This window comes from Canis aureus, chromosome 9, assembly GCF_053574225.1.
Source record: "Canis aureus isolate CA01 chromosome 9, VMU_Caureus_v.1.0, whole genome shotgun sequence".
Classification (NCBI taxonomy): Eukaryota; Metazoa; Chordata; class Mammalia; order Carnivora; family Canidae; genus Canis; species Canis aureus.
Genome location: NC_135619.1, coordinates 27,187,756 through 27,206,654, shown reverse-complemented (window position 1 = coordinate 27,206,654; position 18,899 = coordinate 27,187,756). Strand labels below are relative to the sequence as shown.

The 18,899-nt window shown below is 32.0% G+C and overlaps 1 protein-coding gene across 3 annotated transcripts in view; it reads left to right on the top strand.

Annotated features, from left to right (window-relative positions):
* Positions 1 to 18,899, top strand: part of MDGA2 (MAM domain containing glycosylphosphatidylinositol anchor 2) — a 786,794-nt gene that overhangs the window by 741,280 nt on the left and 26,615 nt on the right. For all 3 annotated transcript variants that reach the window (XR_013386160.1, XR_013386159.1, XM_077909189.1), the window contains exons 13-14: positions 6,721 to 6,876; positions 7,361 to 7,519. Coding sequence is in view for 1 of the 3 variants with exons in the window: in XM_077909189.1 (XP_077765315.1) it covers positions 6,721 to 6,876; positions 7,361 to 7,519 (315 nt within the window). In the remaining 2 variants the exon portion in view is untranslated. The remainder of the gene's footprint in view (positions 1 to 6,720; positions 6,877 to 7,360; positions 7,520 to 18,899) is intronic.

The window sequence follows — 18,899 nt, the reverse complement described above, 5'->3', positions numbered from 1 at the left end:
TCGGAAAAGTTTTTTGGACTTCTGTTTTGTATTAGAGATTATAAGTACAAGAAGGTATATGTATATATGCAAGATATATAAAATATAAACATGTATAATATAATAATAATGCTTATGCATGACAATCTCACTATCTCTAGAAAAAAACTTAAAACTGAAAAGAAAGTTTGCCATAATAGCCCACTCTAAGATATAATCCAAAGTTAGAACTAATAAACAAATTAAGAAAAATGAAGTGACAAAATCAACATACAAAAAACAGTGACACTTCTGTACATTCACGATTACCCATCTGAAAAGGAAATTAAGAAAAAATCCCATTCAAAATAACAACAAAGATAATAAAATACTTAGGAATAAACTTAACCAAAGAAGTGAAAGACTTCTACACCAAAATTATGACATTGTTGAAGGAAATTAGAGAAGACAGGTAAACAGACCCCCCAGGTTCATGAGTTAGAAGAATTAATAATATTAGAATACCCATACTTCCTCAATCTATGGATTCAGTGCAATCCCTAGTGTCCCTATTCATGATGTTATTTACATAAATAGAAAAAATAGTCTTAAAATTCATACAGAACCATAAAAGGTCCCAAATACCTAATGTGATGTAAAAATAAAGCTGGAGGCATCACACTTCCTGATTTTAAAATATATCACAAATCTATAGTAATCAAAGGAGCATGGTACTGGCATAAAAACTGTCATTTAGACCAGTAGAACAAAATGGAGAGCTCACAAATAAATTCATGAATTTATAGTCAACTGATTTTTTATAAGAATACCAAGAACACACAACGGGAAAGGGGCAGTCTCTTTAATAAACCATTGCACATTGTTGGCGAGATTGTAAATTGCTACAGCCATTATAGAAAACAGTATGGAGATTCTTCAAAAATTAAAGATAGAATTACCAAACAATCCAGTGATCTTACTTCTAGGTAAATATCCAAAGGAAATAAAATCTCAATCTTTTTTTCTTAAAGATTTTATTTATTCATGAGACAGAGAGAGAGAGAGAGAGAGAGAGAGAGAAAGGCAGAGACACAGGCAGAGGGAGAAGCAGGCTCCATGCAGGGAGCCTGACGTGGGACTCGATCCTGCGTCTCCAGGATCAGGCCCTGGGCAGAAGGCTGCGCTAAACCGCTGAGCCACCCGGAATGCCCTAAAATCTCAATCTTGAAATACCAGTAATGTCAAGTTCATTACAGCATTATTCACAATAGCCAGGATATAGAAATAATCTAAACATCCATCAGTGGATTCATGGATAAAGAAAATGGAGAATGTTAGCTTTTAAAATGCTTATCCTGCCATTTGAGACAACATGGATGAATTTGGTTTATTATGCTACATGAAATAAGCCAGACACAGGTGGACAGATGCTGCATGATCTCATTTGCATGACATCTAAAATAGTCAAACTCAGAAGCAGAGTGTAGAATGACAGCTGCCAGGAGGGAGAAATGGGAAAATGTTGGCTGACAGGTATATATATATACTTTGAGTTATGTTAGAGGAGTAAGTTCTGGAGATCTCATGTACAGCATGGTGACTATGCTTAACAATACTGCAGTGTATACTTGAAATTTGCTAATAGAGTATATTTTAAGCATTCTTACCACCAAAAGAAAGAAGAAAAAAAGTGTAAAGAAAGAAAGAAGAAAGAAAGAAAGAAAGAAAGAAAGAAAGAAAGAAAGAAAGAAAAAAGAAAGAAAGAAAGAAAGAAAGAAAGAAAGAAAAAGAAAGAAAGAAAGAAAGAAAGAAAGATAGCTGTGTGATATGTGAAGTGATATTAATTTGCTTCATTGTGGTAATCATTTCAAAATGTGTATGAAAATATCAAATTATAGATCTTAAATATATATAATTTTTGTTTATCAATTACATTTCGGTAAACTTGAAAAAATAAAGAAATAAGATAGGTCAGTGCGAGAGGGAGTCGTTGGGCTAGAGGACTCTTGGGCATCAGGCTGCTTATACCCATGTTTTATTCTTTCTTTGCTATATTGAGAAGAATTGGGCTAAATAAAGCACAGTTTTGGAGACTGTGTAATACAGAATATTTCAAATATATTTCTTTATTTCCATGTAGCTTCTGAAACTACCAAGAGCAGTTAGAAAATCAGCAAAAAATTCAAGATCAAGTCAGTCTTCAGTTGCTTATCTTTGTGAGAATCCTAAACTGTATTACTTTCTTATTTTATGAGATCTTTTAATATTTAACATTACATAGACTTTTGATAAGTTTTTACAGACTGATGCATTTTCATTATCTATCAAGATAGCCCTTATTTCAATAAAATTTTTAGTGAATAGCCTTTTGCATAATTACCCTACATGTAATGACAGGATAATCATAAGATTATTATGGTTTAAAATGGGAGTTTTTTCCACTTTTATCTTCTACTTTTTATAAAATCTTTCCAGTAATAGGTTTCTTCACTGTAAAGATGAATGTCTACAGAAGTAATGAAGAACTATTAGGATTACTTATCTTTGTCGAATGTGAATTACTGGAGTTTTAAGTCTTCTTCACATTTATTGTAAACAATTTGCTCCATCTGTAAAATAACAGAATTATGAAAAATTTTAGATATATCTAAAATTATAAACATATCGTAGGTTCTCATAAGCTGTATTGTTGCTTAATTTTAATATGAGAGACTTACATTTTCAGGTTTTAAAAACTCTTGTTTGTTTTCTGTAGGCAAGTTTTTTTTCAAATAAGGATAAATTACACAAAAGAAATTTAAATGGTCTTTAAAAATTCATTATATATAATTTTAAATGACATAAAAACTAAGATTTGGCAGCAGATTTATAAACAAATCCTCAATTTTTACATTTGTCTTTTACATTTTCTGTGTGTCTACAATATGTAATCAAACAACTGAAAACATTTAAAATCAAGCATTGCTTTATCATGACTCCAAAGTAGCAGCTAAAGGAAATCTCCTATTGTGCCTACAAAGATATTTAAAGAAATATAGCCATGTGTATAGCTACACTGCTGTCACCAACATCAGATATGAACTGACAGTATCAAGCAGTCCTGTCTTCTTTAGTACAATATCTATGGCATAAATATGAGCTGGAAAATATTTTTTATGGAGTATTGTTCATCCAGAAATTACTAATTTAGAATTCACTAAATGCCTATATTCCCTGTAAATATTCATATTCATAGTATGAAATATAAATAAATATAAAGTGGTACAGTGAGTCTTCAATCTGAAAAAAACAAAACAAAACAAAAGTTTATTTCTTAAATTAAAAGGCAAAACCTTCTGTTTCATTTTTATACGTATATGTCAATGGTTTTCTTCCTACTTTCCCTCCCTTCCTTCCTTCCTTCCTTCCTTCCTTCCTTCCTTCCTTCCTTCCTTCCTTCCTTCTTCTTTCCTTCCGTTTCTCTCTCTCTTTTTTTTTTTTTTTTGAATTGTGATCAGGACTCTTAATATGAGATCTACCTTCTTAATAATGTCTAAGTATATGATAGGGTATCCCAGCATAATGTTCTACAGCAGATCTCTAGAGCTGACTCATCTTACAGAACTGAAAATTTATACCTTTTGACCTATATCTCCCCATTTCCATCTTGCTCCAGCCCCTGAAAATCACCATTCTACTCTGTTTCTATGTATTTGGATATATTAGATACCTCATAAGTGTAATCATGAAGGATTTTCTCTTCTAGGACTGGCTTAATATAATGTCCTTAGTTAATAATGTCCTCCAGGTTCAACAGTGTTGTCATATTTGGCAAGATTTTCTTCATTAAAGCTGAATAATACTCCATTGTATGTATATCTTCTTTACCCATTCACCCATTGATGGACACTTAGGTTGCTTCCATATTTTGGCTATTGTGAAATATGCTGCAATGAGCATAGGAGTACGACTACCTCCGTGAGGTAATGTTTTTATTTTTTTAAAGACTTATTTATTTATTCATGAGAGACACAGAGAGAGAGAGCCAGAGACACAGGCAGAGGAAGAAGCAGGCTCTCTGCAGGGAACCTAGTGCAGGACTCAATCCCGGATCCCAGGATCATGCCCTGAGCCAAAGGCAGACACTCAACTGATGAGCCACCCAGGTGTCCCTCAATTTTTTGGATAGATATCAATAAGATTGCTGGATTACACATTAGTTGTTTGTTTGCTTTTGTTTTATTTTTATTTTTGTTTTAAGTAGACTCCATACCCAGCATGGAGCCCAGCATGGGGCTTGAACTCACAACCCTGAGATCGAGACTTAAGCTGAGACCAAGAGTCAGATACTTAACTGACTGAACCATCCAGGTGCCCCTGGTTGTTCTGTTTTTAATTTTTGAGGAACTCTATACTGTTTTCCATACTAGCTGTACCATTTTACATTCCAATGGCAGTTTACAAGTGTTCCAATTTTTCCACATGCTTGGCAATGCTTATTTTTTTAATTGCCATGCTGACAGGTGTGAAGTGATATCTCATTGTGGTTTTGATTTGCATTTCCCCGATGAGTAGCAGTGTTGAGCTACCATTCATATACTTGTTGGCCCCATATGTATGTCCTTTGGGAGAAATCTTTATTCAAGTCCTTTGCCTATTTTTTAATAGGGTTATTTCTATTTTTACTATTGAGTTGTAAGAATTCCTTATAAAAAACATTCCCTTTTCACTCTGTTTTTTTTTCTTTTACTGTGCAGAAGCTTTTTAGTTTGATGTAGTTCCACTTGTTTATTTTTGCTTTTGTAGCTTGTGTTTTTTGCTGTCATATCCAAAATATCATTACCAAGACCAGTATCATGAAGCTTTTTCCTACTTTTCTTCTTGGAGTTTAATAATCTTAGGTCTTACATTTAAGTATTTAATCCATTTAAGTTGTAAATTATACTTTACCCTCAAACTGCACAAATTTGAACTGTGCAAGTCCGCTTATAAGATGGATTTTTAAAATAAATATAGTACATATTGCAGATGCATTCTCTCTTTTTATGATTTTCTTAACATTTTTTCTCTAGTTTACGTTATTGTGAGAATAAGTAATTCTCACAATACATAATACATAACATAATACATATAACATGCAAAAGGTGTTGACTGTTTATGTTATTGATAACATAACATAACATACTGTATGTTCGTAATATACTTTAATAGTATTCAATGTGATGCCTCCAGCTTTGTTCCTACTCACAGCTCTTTTGGCAGTCCAAGGTCTTTTGTGGTTCCATATGAATTTTAGAAATATTTCTTCTACTTCTATAAAAAAAAAGTGCTATTGGTATTTTCATAGGTATTGGATTAAATCTATAGATCATCTTAAATAATATGGACATTTTAACAATATTAATCTAATCTGTGAACACAATCTTTCCATGTTTTTGTGTCTTCTTTAATTTCGTTTATCAATGTTTTATAGTTTTCAATCCACATGTCTTTCATCTCTTTAGTTAAATTGGTTCCAAAGTATTATATTGTTTTTAATACTATTGCAAGTAGGATGATTTTCTTAATTCTTTTTTCAGATAGTTCATTGTTAGTGTATACTCTTAATACACAAAATAATTCAGGGGCATGATCTCAACTTCAAGGGCTCCACTCCCAAGGATGACTGTCTGATAAGTCTAATTCATTGCAGAGGGAAAAGTGAGACTCTGTCCTTTAGATATTTATCTCTCTATGAATTTCAGGAAATCTCAACTGGACTCTGAGTTTATCACTTACTAGCTAAACTTAGCCAAAGTTTTCTTTTCTGTGAGCCTCATAAGTCAGTATTTTGTGATTTCATAGAATTGCTATGGTTTTAAATGAAATACTAAAGCTATGTTTAATTTTTCTCTATTTAGATAATTTTAGTTTTGTGCCTAGTTGACATGATTATCTTCCTTATTTACTCCTATATTTCAAGGAGGGTATATCCTAGTAAGAAAACCCTTTGATATCTAGAAACATACTCCTACCCTCATTACAAGGACAGTTGAAAAAGGTTCTCTCTGAACTTCTGGTTTGGTCTGAACTCAGCATGAGGCAGGCATCCAAGAAATCTCAGTCCTTCTACAGTCTTAATAAAGGCTTTTCATCACTTTATTTCTAGTAGGTTTCAACCATACCCACATTTAAAAAAATTAAAGATAACTACTTTTTAAAATATTTTGCCATTATCTTTCCCTAAGTAAACTTCCAATTCTGCAAGTGGGTATACATAAAAACGTCTCTGGACATGGTGTGAAAAAGTATAACCTCAAGGTATATAGCTTTAAAGTGTTGTCAGAAAAAAATAAAATTTAACTAAATTAAATTAAAAAAAGTAAATAAAATAAAATAAAGTGTTGTCAGGGAAATTAAGAAAGCTCATTTTGTAATTGACAGTTATGCTTTGTTTGGATTATTTCCATACTTGAAAAAAGTTCAGAAAAGTCATCAGCCATAATTCAAGTGTGAATTATATTATTTAATTTCAATTATTTGGATATTTCAGAGGAAAATGGTTTGGGTTCAAGTTATTAAACCAAGAGACTGATTTGTATATCAAGATTACTTTTCTTTTTTGTTAATATTTAAATAGTTTTATGTTTAGTCATAATCTTGTACACTATTATGGCTTTGGCGCCACTATTCCAATCTCACATTATTATTGCTATATAAAGTTTTAAACATATTTAGAAGAATATTGCAGTGTTTATATTAATTTAATTAATATTAATTGCTTTAATAAAAATTTATTAACAGGAGAATTTCACTGTGGATTTGAAGATGGTAACATTTGTTTGTTTACCCAAGATGACACAGATAATTTTGACTGGACAAAGCAAAGTACTGCAACAAGAAACACAAAATATACTCCAAACACAGGACCTAATGCTGACCGTAGTGGCTCTAAAGAAGGTATGAGGGTATGAAATGTTGTGTTTATAACAATTATACTCCAGTCTTATACTTTTAGAAATTAATGCCATTAATGCCATTAATATGACATGCAACAGAATGCTATAGATTTGAAGGTTATGGATAAAACATTAAATTTTTAATGTGCAGTCAATAATTCAGATATTCACAAAGTTTGTAGACATTAATTTTCTCTCAGAAATCATTGGCATATATAGTTGAGAGATTCAAATTATTTTAATAATTCAAGTGTTAAATTCCAATTTTGTCTAAAATTTTTATACATTTTAAGCAATTTCATTCTTAATTATGTAAATCATTTACTTATTCTTTATATTATATATATGAAGATTTCAATGAGATCAAAATTCTCCTATGAATCTATAATTTACTTCATATAAAAACTCTAAAACTTCTTAATGGTTTCAAACTTCATATCACCTAATAATAATGTTTTTAAACATTTTATATTGTCTTTTTAAAGGTTTTTATATGTACATTGAGACATCTCGACCCAGGTTGGAAGGCGAAAAGGCTCGACTTCTCAGCCCTGTTTTCAGCATAGCTCCTAAAAACCCTTATGGCCCCACGAACACTGCATATTGTTTCAGCTTCTTTTATCACATGTATGGACAACATATAGGTGAGATGGCAAGAATTACTATGTTTCTTCTAGAGTAAATCATAATTAAGAAGAAGAAAGTTCACAAACATGAGCATGAAGTCGATTTTAGTCAAAGAATATCATCACTGACCTTTAAATGACTTAGTTTCAAATAGCAAAATAAGATGCTAAGACTGTTCCCCTGTCATATCTTAATTTCCAAATTTTGGATTAGAATTTGAATTTTGGAACATTACCTATCCCTTCTAGAATCCTAATTCAGGAAAATCATTAGTAGGTTAAATTCATTATGATCTTTTTTCTGAAAGTAATACCAATATAACTCAGGCTGCTGCTTTCAAAGAAATTTGCATGAGTAACACTTCAATGTGTGTTAAAGACCACAAAAATGAGTATTGTCATACTTGCAAGGCAAATACTTTCAGCACTTTCTACACATTTGGAATACTGGTATCATATTTTCTTGTTTATAAAGTATGCCTAACACACTTCGTAAGATTTAAGGACATCCTTGGTCCTGGAGAACATGTAAAGATGAAGACACCCTCCCTGCCCTTATAGACCCTGTACAGGAATGGAGGCTAAGAGAAGTAATCATGCTGGATAAAATATTGCATATTCTTTAGAAAGAACCTAGCAGGGGTGCCTAAATGGCTCAGTTGGTTAAGCATCTGCCTTCGGTTCAGGTCATCATATGGGTCTTTATGCACAATTCTTAAATCAAACAAACTGAACACACAATTTTTGAACGTATTTGGCAATATATGCCAGCCTGATCTATGTGCCTTAGAATATAAACTTATTTATAGTCTTTATATATCAAAACAAATGTGAAAATATATACCATTTGTAGCAAAAATATTATTGTGCTTAATTACAAGATTCTGTTCCAGATCCTTCCAGAGACTGTCACATAATATACGAGATACACATTCTTTTACCTTTCTAAAATAAGACAAAATTCTAAATGGCGAAGCATCTAAACCCACAAAGCTTGGACCAGGGCCTGTGGATCTGTATCTAGCTGAACAATAAGGCAATGTTTAAGGATAAAGGAAAACGTTTCTCTATGAAAGATGAATACATTTTCATTCGACAGAGTTGAGCACAGGGAAGATTAAGCCACTGATAATGAGGAAGTAAAATGTGGGAAATTAGGAAGATATTAAGTGTTTTCATATAAATATATAATTATATAAACTACTAATATTTTGCACGTGATATATTCCAGCTACTGCATTTTTTAAGCGAAGTAACCCCCTTGATCAGTTCATAAAAAAGAGCATTATTGTTTATCTTTTACAGTAAGAAAACTGAAGCTCAGAGCATTTGTATGAATTACAAGTAACTTGCTATGCTGGGGCATAACCTCACTGCCAGCACCATTAACCAGTACTTTTCACAGTGGAGTACTAGGTAACAAATCTAGAAGGACAAACTTGTACAGTAAAAAGTACCCTTAGAATGAAGTTAAGACCTGGGCTGGAACTTGGCTGTAGCACTCAGGCACTGCAGGAATTTCGAAAATTCACTTAAAGTGTCTGCATTATGGTTTCCTCATCTGTAAAATAGGAATAATAATTCCTGTTTCAGAAATTTATAGTTCAAGTTAAATGAGATAACATATATAAAATTCCCCCATCAGATGGTAGACACTCATAATCTTAGGCTACTTTGACTCTCAAATAGCAGCAATTATGGCAACACTCAAGTAATAGCTAATGTTTATGGACCAGGTACTATTCCTAACATGTCATGGATTATTTCTTTTCATTTTCACGATAAACATTGTGCTCATTAAATCAATTATTTCATAGATAAACAAACTGATACAAAGAACTTCATTTTACTTGCCATATCATCATAGCCCATAAATAGCAAAGCCATGATACCAATCTGAGAAGCTAGACACAGAATATGCCTGCTTCTCCACTCTGCAAGGAGACTTATGAAGTGTCAAAAAAGTTTATCTAATTTGTTGGTTGAGGAGACATTACAGATTTTGTGCAGACAATGTGAGATTTTTGATTTGGGAAAGTAAATCTTAAGAGTGGGTAAAATCACTGAGAAACAGAATATAGACCAGAAAAGCAGTTAGGAAGTTATGACAGTAGTCATAGGTTCACTACAGCCTGACCTATGAAAAGAAATAAATTTCCACACCACTACCAAACCATCTTATTTATTGTGAGATTATGATCTTATTACAAAGGTATGATTAGCTCAACTCTAATATTGCCCATAGCTAATGATGTATGTTTTACTTATTTATTTCAAATATATTTCTCAGACTTCCTTTCTCTTTTCCCAGTATACCCTGGAATAGGCTTATTAAATAAGCCTATTTAAAATTGATTTTTAAATAAATTATTCCAAGATTAATATTTTGAACTACTTTAATGAATAAAATATGCAGTTACTATTTTTATGAGGCTATCCCCCTTTCAAAACTTCTGCATATTTATGTTGCTCCAAGATAGTTTTAATATACTTTTAACTTCACACTTGTTATTCTTTTTCTCTTGATTGTCAATGAATGTCCAGGTGACTTCTGCCAGGGTTATTCTGAATTGTTTGAGGAAGAAAGGCAATTCTCCATTTCTTCCATGTGCCCATACATTTGCCACTTTGATGCCTGTGCCATTTCTCTGTCTCATCATATGTTTGAAGTTTGCAGGTATCAGACCTGTCACTTGAGTCCCACTTGGCAGGATATAATCATGCTGCTTAATAAAATCTAGGCAAAAATGTTTGTTTCAGACATTGACTAATCAATGAGGACTAAATGAGTGAACCTCATTAGGGAGATTGCCTATAGCTGAAACCTTCCCTCTTTGCAAATATTATTCTAAGACACTCATTTATCTGAACACCCGGGGGGGGGGCATTTATAGCCACTGGCTTTACAAATAACATTCTCAGTTTGATGGATTCTCTTAGAAATCCAGATTAAAAAATGATTTTTCCTGGATTTCTAAGCCTAATTGTGGTTATTCCTTCTTGAGTAACTATAAATAATCTTTGCAGTCTAAACTATGACTAATGCTCAATATATTATTATAAAGAGTTGTAATTTTTTAAAACAAAAATGGGTGATCATTTATGCATTACTTAGAAAAGATTCCTCTTTAAAATAAAGTCAAATATGGCATATTACTTAATGATTACTGCATAAAAAAATTCCCCAAAATTTTGTGGCTTGAAACAACAAAACATTTACCTCTTAATGTCTGTGGGTCAGGAATATGGGTGCGGCTTGGCAGAGTGTCTGTGGCTCGAGGTCTCCCATGAGGTTGCAGACAAGCTGTCAGGCATGATTGCCCTCAAATTTGAAGACTCAACTTAGGGATGATATATTTTTAAGCCCGCTCATTTGGTTTTTGGCAGGCCTCACTCTATCATAGTATCAGACTAAGGACATTGATTTCTTGCTGGCTGTTAAATTCCTCTTAGTTCTCAGTTCCTCGGCATATGGACATCTGTCTGGGATTCTATCATGGCAGGGCAGCAGGCTTCCTCCAGAGCAAGCAATCCATGACAGAGAGCAAATACATGCTCAAGACTTTTAACTTCTGTCTTATTCTAACAACTGAGCTGATAATTCCAACCCACACTTAATGGGAGGAAATTACAAAAGAATGTTAATGCTAGGAGGTGGAAATCATTGGGAGGCACCTTAGCGTTTATTTGCCACATTGGTACAAGTTCTTGTTAGTTTAATGTTTCATCAAAATTGATTGAAGAAGAAAAAATTGATTGAAGAAAAAAGTAAATGAAAACTACAATAAGCTAACTGTTGATTTATATATACAGGATACAATATCTAGCTCTTGACAATAGTGTGATTATTTCAGCAATCCTGTAGGCATTTTGATTCATGATTAATCAGCTGGATTTCTAATGTTCGTGAGAGGAATTGAACTTCACATGAGGCCACATTTTGTTTTTGATACAACAAAAGCTTATTAAATTCAGTAAAAAATGAAATTCATTTATTTCTAGAAAGAATGTGATTTATAAGCATCATCATATTATACCAGGAAATTAAGGATAAAATTACAAAATGCACTTATGAATACATCCATTGAACTTGATAAGTATGGTTCAATAAAGTTGTGACTCTAGAAACCCAATTTCACTGTGGAACAACTGGGAAGCAAAGAAAAAGAATCCATTAATGGGATCTATTGTTTCATGAATTTTGAGAGTGGGGAAGAAGTGATAAAGTAGAGATGTAGTGTTGTAGATGTGCCTATTTTAAGAGGAAAAAAATAATAGAAAGGCAAATTTATAGATACAAAAGTCAAAAGGAAGAAAGTTTCCTGAAGAAATGGAAATTGAGAGTTCTAGTAGAATTAGCCTTGAAGAGGGGAACTAATGTCACTTCCACTGAGGTGAGAAGAAAAGAATTAAGTAGGAATGTGGCTGTTGAGCCACTCCTAGATGCAAGAATGGCAAGCGGACCTAGGAGTTGCCTTTTTAACAATATCTATTTTCTTCTATAAAATAAATGCAGCTGTTGCATGTTCCAAGAGTATACCATTTGAGGAGAATGGTAAATGGAAGCAGAGACCAATCAGTGATACAGAGGAAGTTGAAGCAGGTGAAGATCAGGATATCAGTCTTCAGTGTCTTAAAATGTGTTTTAGGATATAATGCTCAGTTTCAATGCCAATTACTGAATTCCCCTGCTAACTGATTTCCTTGCTGTCTCTTGGGCCCATAGTTTCTGGGGTAAAGATCATGCTCTAAAACCAGTAACATAAGAACTTTAAGTATATATGTCCCTCTGGCTTCTCCTTAGGGCAGCTGCATAGTCTATACCAGCTAGTCAGGAAGTTCTCCAAATGGGCTGTCTTGTATCTGGGACCCTTTTCTAGGGTCTATCCTTGCTCTGCTGAACTACATGAAATTAGGCCTCTCCCCATTACATGGTGCCCTGCGAATGTAAATATTTATTTGCCCACTATATAAATATTTATTAAGCAAATGAATATTATTTTAAATCAGATGACAGAATAAATACTTTTGCCCTTCTTAAATCACCTAAGTAACTCACATTCTTCTTTCAAAAGCTAACTCAAGGACAGATGCTGAAATTTTCCCCCATACTCTTACTCCTTTTGTTCCTATGACAGCTGGTGCCCATCTCTATCATATTTGTCACTCTGACCTCTGAGAGACTGTAAGCCCCCGAGAGCAGTAATGATGATTGTTTTCTATTTGACCCTCTGAAACAACTAATGCTCAATAGATTTTTTAAGAAATAATATAAACTAGATATTTAAGCTTATGAGTGTGCTAGAAAAATAACAAAGCAAGGGAATTAAAAGTATTGGTGCAGATTGGAAACAGATCATTTCACCAAGACTTTATAGAATATGTTGGGGGAAAAAATAAATCATTCGGTTAGCTTGAATTTGAATCTAAGTGTTCTGGCAACTAAAGCACAGAGGAAAGCAAAAGTGTCACATATTTCTTAATGACTAATTCAAAGAGAAATTTATGTTTATAAAAGTACCCTTAGTAGTATAATGGGAAATGTCTTCACTCGGTACTTTTAGAAAGATATAAAACGTGTTCAAATAAAAATTTTATATACTGACAGGCCATAATACATTACAGTTCATGTTTTGGGCTGCAGTATCATGGTCCAGATATTTCATTTTGTGATTGACTAAGAGAATACAGAAATAGAATTTAACAAATCTGGAATTAACCTCTAATTAAATTTCTTTTAATAAGATATCTTATTTACCTTTTAGCGAGAGTGGATTAAAAAATCTCTCAGTGCTGGCAAAGTTTTTAAAATGGAGATTTCAGTGGTTTTATACAAGATAGGAAGGACAATGGTGACAATCTTTTGCATGATCCTAGAAGTCTGATTTTTATTCTCATTTTGGTTAAAGACCATATTTCTTCTGTTTGAGTAAAAAATAAAGATGCTTGCTTTTATCTCAAGTATGTTCCTCAAATAGGAAATTAGCTCACATTTTTTTTCCACTTGGAGTTAAACATGATAGGAAAGAGAGTTTGAGCTTGTTTTCAGTAAAATTCTATTTGTATATAATACTAATAATGCCAAGGTCAATCAGTGTGAGAATAATGCTGTAGGTGGAAGACATTCATTGATTAAATTTTTTTCTTGAATTAAGACATATTTTTTCAAGTGGGGTTAGATAGAACGGAACTCTGATTTATAACCACTTGTAATTAAAATGTGTTATTACACACACTTGTCAACAGACTGTCTAATAAGACTGTATGTAATATCTAGTGCACTTATATTTTAAGTCTGTGTTTTGAACCACCAACAACCCCTAAATTTATTCTCCTCCTATTTATTTCTCAAACAATGTGTAGTAGAAACTGAAATGTTTAAATAAAATTAATGATATGACTGAGAATGGCTGGTGTTTCAAAATATACAAGTCTAATTCTTAGTGTAATAAATAAAAAATAATATTTCATCAGTTGAATTGATAGTAAGTAAATGGGTTGACTTGCTTTTGTTTCTCACCCAATGTACCAAACTTTTTAAACTAACTTCACTGAAAGTATAGATTTATTGTGATGAGTATTTTTACCCTTCAATCTTGAATTTACTCATTTTTGTTCAACAGAATGAATTGCACATGCTATGTGCCTAGTAGTATATAGAGTTCTATAGAAAATAAGAAATAATTGTAGTGTAGTGTAGTGTAGGATAGGGTCCTTATCCTTCAAATAGTTTGTCATCACATTTAGGATAATAAATTACTGAATAAAATAAAAATCAGAAAGTAATATTCATCAAAATACATGACAAGCCTGTGCTGTGGGTGAACAAGGGAAAGGACACTGAAAGCAAAGTTAAAATAAAGTTTCTATGGAAGAGAAAAAATGTAAACCATCGTAACAAGTATTCTGCTGAAGGCAAAGGTTACAGGATGTAAGAAAAGAAGCCACATGTTGGAATGGAGAATAATGGTCTTACCATAGAGAAGGGGAAGTGGTATAGCCAGAGCGTCAGGGTCTACATAAGGGATGTGATACATATCAGAGAAATAGAAAGCCTGATGAAGGCTATGTTTGAGGAAAATTTATTGGACACTAATGTAGAGTTTCAACTGGATACAAAGAGGCATGGTGATGACTGGAGAAAATGAACTGACATTTTTTTTATTTAAGATATCATTGCAATTATATATTGAAAAAAATAATAGTAGATGCTTGCAGCCATTTATATTCAAGTAGAAAATGATTTTATAATTTCCCACTTTTGTCTGTGTGTATAAAACAAATGATACTAACAATTACCTATCAATATACATGGCTCTTGCCTGAAGCTAGATGATTGTGGCACATCCTCATCTTCCATTAAATGTGAAACACGAATTAATGTCTATATTACTGATTAAAGTAAAAATGTGATTTATATGCAAGTGATCCCTAGGCCTTAGAGTAAACCAAATTACAAATTAATTTCTATGAACTCAGTAATTTCAAGTAGCTGTAGGAAATATGTATGCACATATATTTCAGTTGTTTATATAAAACATATAAAATACATATTTTTAGTAAATAGTTAAAAGTAAAATTATGATAATGACTTAGAGAAGAGAACTAGGTAATAATAATTATAGATAGCATTTATGCAAATTATATTTACACAGTAATTTCTATGAAATAGTATCAAAATAAGAATCATTCTATTTCACAATGCCATAAATAACTCCAAAACGTTGGTCAATGTTCATGAAATAATACAACACTTAGGTCATTTAGCCTTTCTGACCATAGTCCTTAATGTGAGGTCAGTTCTCGAGCTCTTGCACCTGACTCTAGAAAGGGTGGTGATCAAAAGATGAGAATTAAGGAACCAAAGAGAAGAAAAAGACAGTTAAATTTTGCTTAGCAACTTCAAACTTGTATCTTGGAACTAGGTAGCATTTGAAAATCCTTGGGGATGATTAAATTCTTACCTTTTGATACCTGGTGCCTACTCAAGCATAAACACAGTGCCTCTAAGGGCTTAAAATTACTTTTAAAGGGTATTAACACAATCCATCATATTCACTTTGGAATTTTCGTACTATAATAGTATAATAATGTGCTGAATCAGCTTTGCTGAATCTAACTTCTCTTGAATTGCTTTATTCTGTTTCACAAGTTCTAATTTCATTGACCTAGATGACCTGAACATAAGTTTAGATAACTATTGTCACTGAATTCTCTTTTGTAAACTTAAAAAACTGAAACTTGCTTGAAAAAAAGTCCTAAAATTATTTATCTACTAATATTGCTGTTGTCTAAAATAAACCAGTGAATCAATAGTTTGGATTCATTGATTTGGATAATGGAGTATAATTAAGACTATGCGCATTAGAATATGATGCTTAAATTATAATATATTTTAAAGAATTTATATTACTCAGTTATACTTTTAGTGTCTTTTTAAATAAGTAATGCTTGCCTTTTAAAATAAAATCTGGGGCAGCCCAGATGGCTCAGCGGTTTAGTGCCACCTTCAGCCCAGGGTGTGATCCTGGAGACCCGGGATCCAGTCCCACGTTGGGCTCCCTGCATGGAGCCTGCTTCTTCTTCTGCCTGTGTCTGTTGCTCTCTCTCTGTCTGTCTCTCTCTCATGAATAAATAAATAAAAGATTAAAAAAAGGTAAAATAAAATCTAGCCACAATTGACCGTAGCTCATATAATCTATTCAAAACCAAATTCAAATCTGAGATAATTCAGACCTGGCTTCTTTAGATCTAGAACAAATATTTTTCACATAATATTTATTCAGTAAACATAAATTGAAATAATTCAAGTTTGAATTTTTATTATATAGGTAAAAATATTAATTAAAAATATAAACATGATCACAAGGAAAGCATATTCCCTGAGAAAATATATATTTGATCCTGATACAATAACTTATCACTATTGGTATAATAATGATAAGTTTTGTATATATATAAATGTGTAAATTTTGTTAAAGTATGTATTTCTTTAAGTAAATTCTGAAAGACTTACAGTACATGTTACTTTTTTTGTCTAATTACAACAAATAAATCTAAAAAAGTTATTTTATTAACATTTGACATAAATTTCCAAGTATTGATCCAATGATAGGACTGATTCCTGTCACTTGAATCAAAATAACTGGTCACACTACTCAAGAGAAATAAGACTTAAACATAAAATGGTAATTCATTCATTTCCATATATTTACATTAGCACCTCACATTTACATTTACCTCACATCTACTGGTAACTTTTAAAGTATGGAAAAACTTGAACTGCCCTAATAGCTTAGAGAGTACATCCTTGATTCTTTTTATGCAAGATATTGAAGGCCTTCTATTAGAAAGAGAAGTTAGGTGTTACATTTAAGTAATTTAAAAAAAAGATAAATGATATTTTTCTTTCTGTAAAAGCAGTTCAATTAGCTAAGAAATCAGTAGAGAATACTACAGCTTAACCCAATCAGTTATCACTAATACAGCTGTAGGCTATAGCAGACAGAGGCCATGGAAGAGATGAGGAGCCCCTTTTCTATCTAATGCACATATAGACTGTTTCTTCAAATAATTCCTAAAGGTTTATGTTATATACCCACTTTGTAAGTCCAATGACAACTAAGAAATTCAAAAAGTATTATAACTTAATTTAATGTTTAACACAATTTATTTTTTTATTTCAGCTTGATTTCCTTGTAATCCCTCCTTGTTGTGGATTTATGTTAAAAATTAGAATTCAGTTACATCACACAGAAATATGTTCTGCAGTGTCTTTTCCTTTTGGCACAAGGTTGCCTTTCTGGTGTACAAGATACCAGTACCAATGAACAAGAAAAATTGAGCCTCATTGAGTATCTAAAAAGGAAAATAGATGGATTCAGAAAGCTACTTTTTACCACAATGGATTACTGAGCACAGTGGGATAGTCCCCCAAATTCAATTCTTAAATAGCACAAAGACATAAGTGCCTTTCCATTATTCTCAGATTGCTGAATCTTGATGTAGTAGTGTATCTCACATTAACTGGCTCTGCTGCTTTAGATCTTACAGGAGAAGCAAACAAAATCCACACCTATCCTGTGGAGATAAAATAAGCTCCATAAATTTTGGGGGGGTTTAAGAATGAATAAAGAGGATTAAAATAAGAGAGAGAGAATGAGAGAGATTGAGAAAATAAAGCTCCAATGAAGATTCCACAGAAAAAAACAAAGCTAATATGCATATAGTAAAGGAAACACATATTGTTGAAAAAGACTTACAATTCAAGTGAAAGTACAATTTGTCCTGTATATGCTTTATAGATTTCAGTATATTCATAAGAACATGAACTTTATTAAACAATAAAAAATCAGAATGACATAACAGTGGATGAATTTTTAAAAATGAACTGAATAAAAGACAGAAATAAAGGAGAGCTTTATGAGATCAGAAAGGAATGTTACATCATAAATTATAATAGCCAACAAAAGATGACATTGGAAACAAAAGAACAGAATCCATACAATGGAAATTAAAATCAGTACTATGGAGGACAAGCCTGAGATTCTTTTTTACATTGAAGGGGAAAAAACAAATAGTAGATTCTGGAGCAAACATGAACATGTGACAAGATAAAATAAAAAACAAAGCTGTGGAACATCATGTATACATATGCATGCATTATTCCTAAATATAATACTAACAAAAGGAATAAATCATAATAAAAGAGTGGCAGTCCACTACCAACTAAAACTTATTCCTGTAATATAGTCGCAGTTCAACATTAAGAAGCGTACTAATACAATCTATTCTATCAATAGAGAACTAGAGAAATATTATTTGACTATCTTGAAGATAATAGTAAAACATAGTGAAGACTGTATGAAACGTAATATAGTTTAAATGCTTTAAGTCATTTTAATTCTCAACAAAAGCTTATGCTAGTTATTATTATCATTACTTACATGATGAGGAAATTGAAGCAGAGAGATTAAAATACTAAACCAAAGTCATCCAGCTGTGACAACTATGATGTAAGGAATGCAGAGGTTCTTGTTTAAAAAGTAGGTATTCATATTGATGGATTTTTGCATAATATGAATATGTGTGCTTATGTATAAAGAATTAAACAAAATTTATCTAAAAATCTGAAAGAAAAACTATAATGTAATTGTACACATATAGATAGATATATATTAAAAAAAAAAACAATTGAAGCAATATACACCAAAATATTAAGGAGGCTCCCTCTAAGAGATCAATTTAATGGTGATTTTTATATTGTCTTTTCTGCTTTGCAGTGTTTGTGTGCAATATTCACATAAACCAATGTATATATTATATGGAAAATAGATATAGATTTTAAGAAGAAAATGACTATTTGTAAAACTTATCAAAATGAAAGTATCTTGAAGTC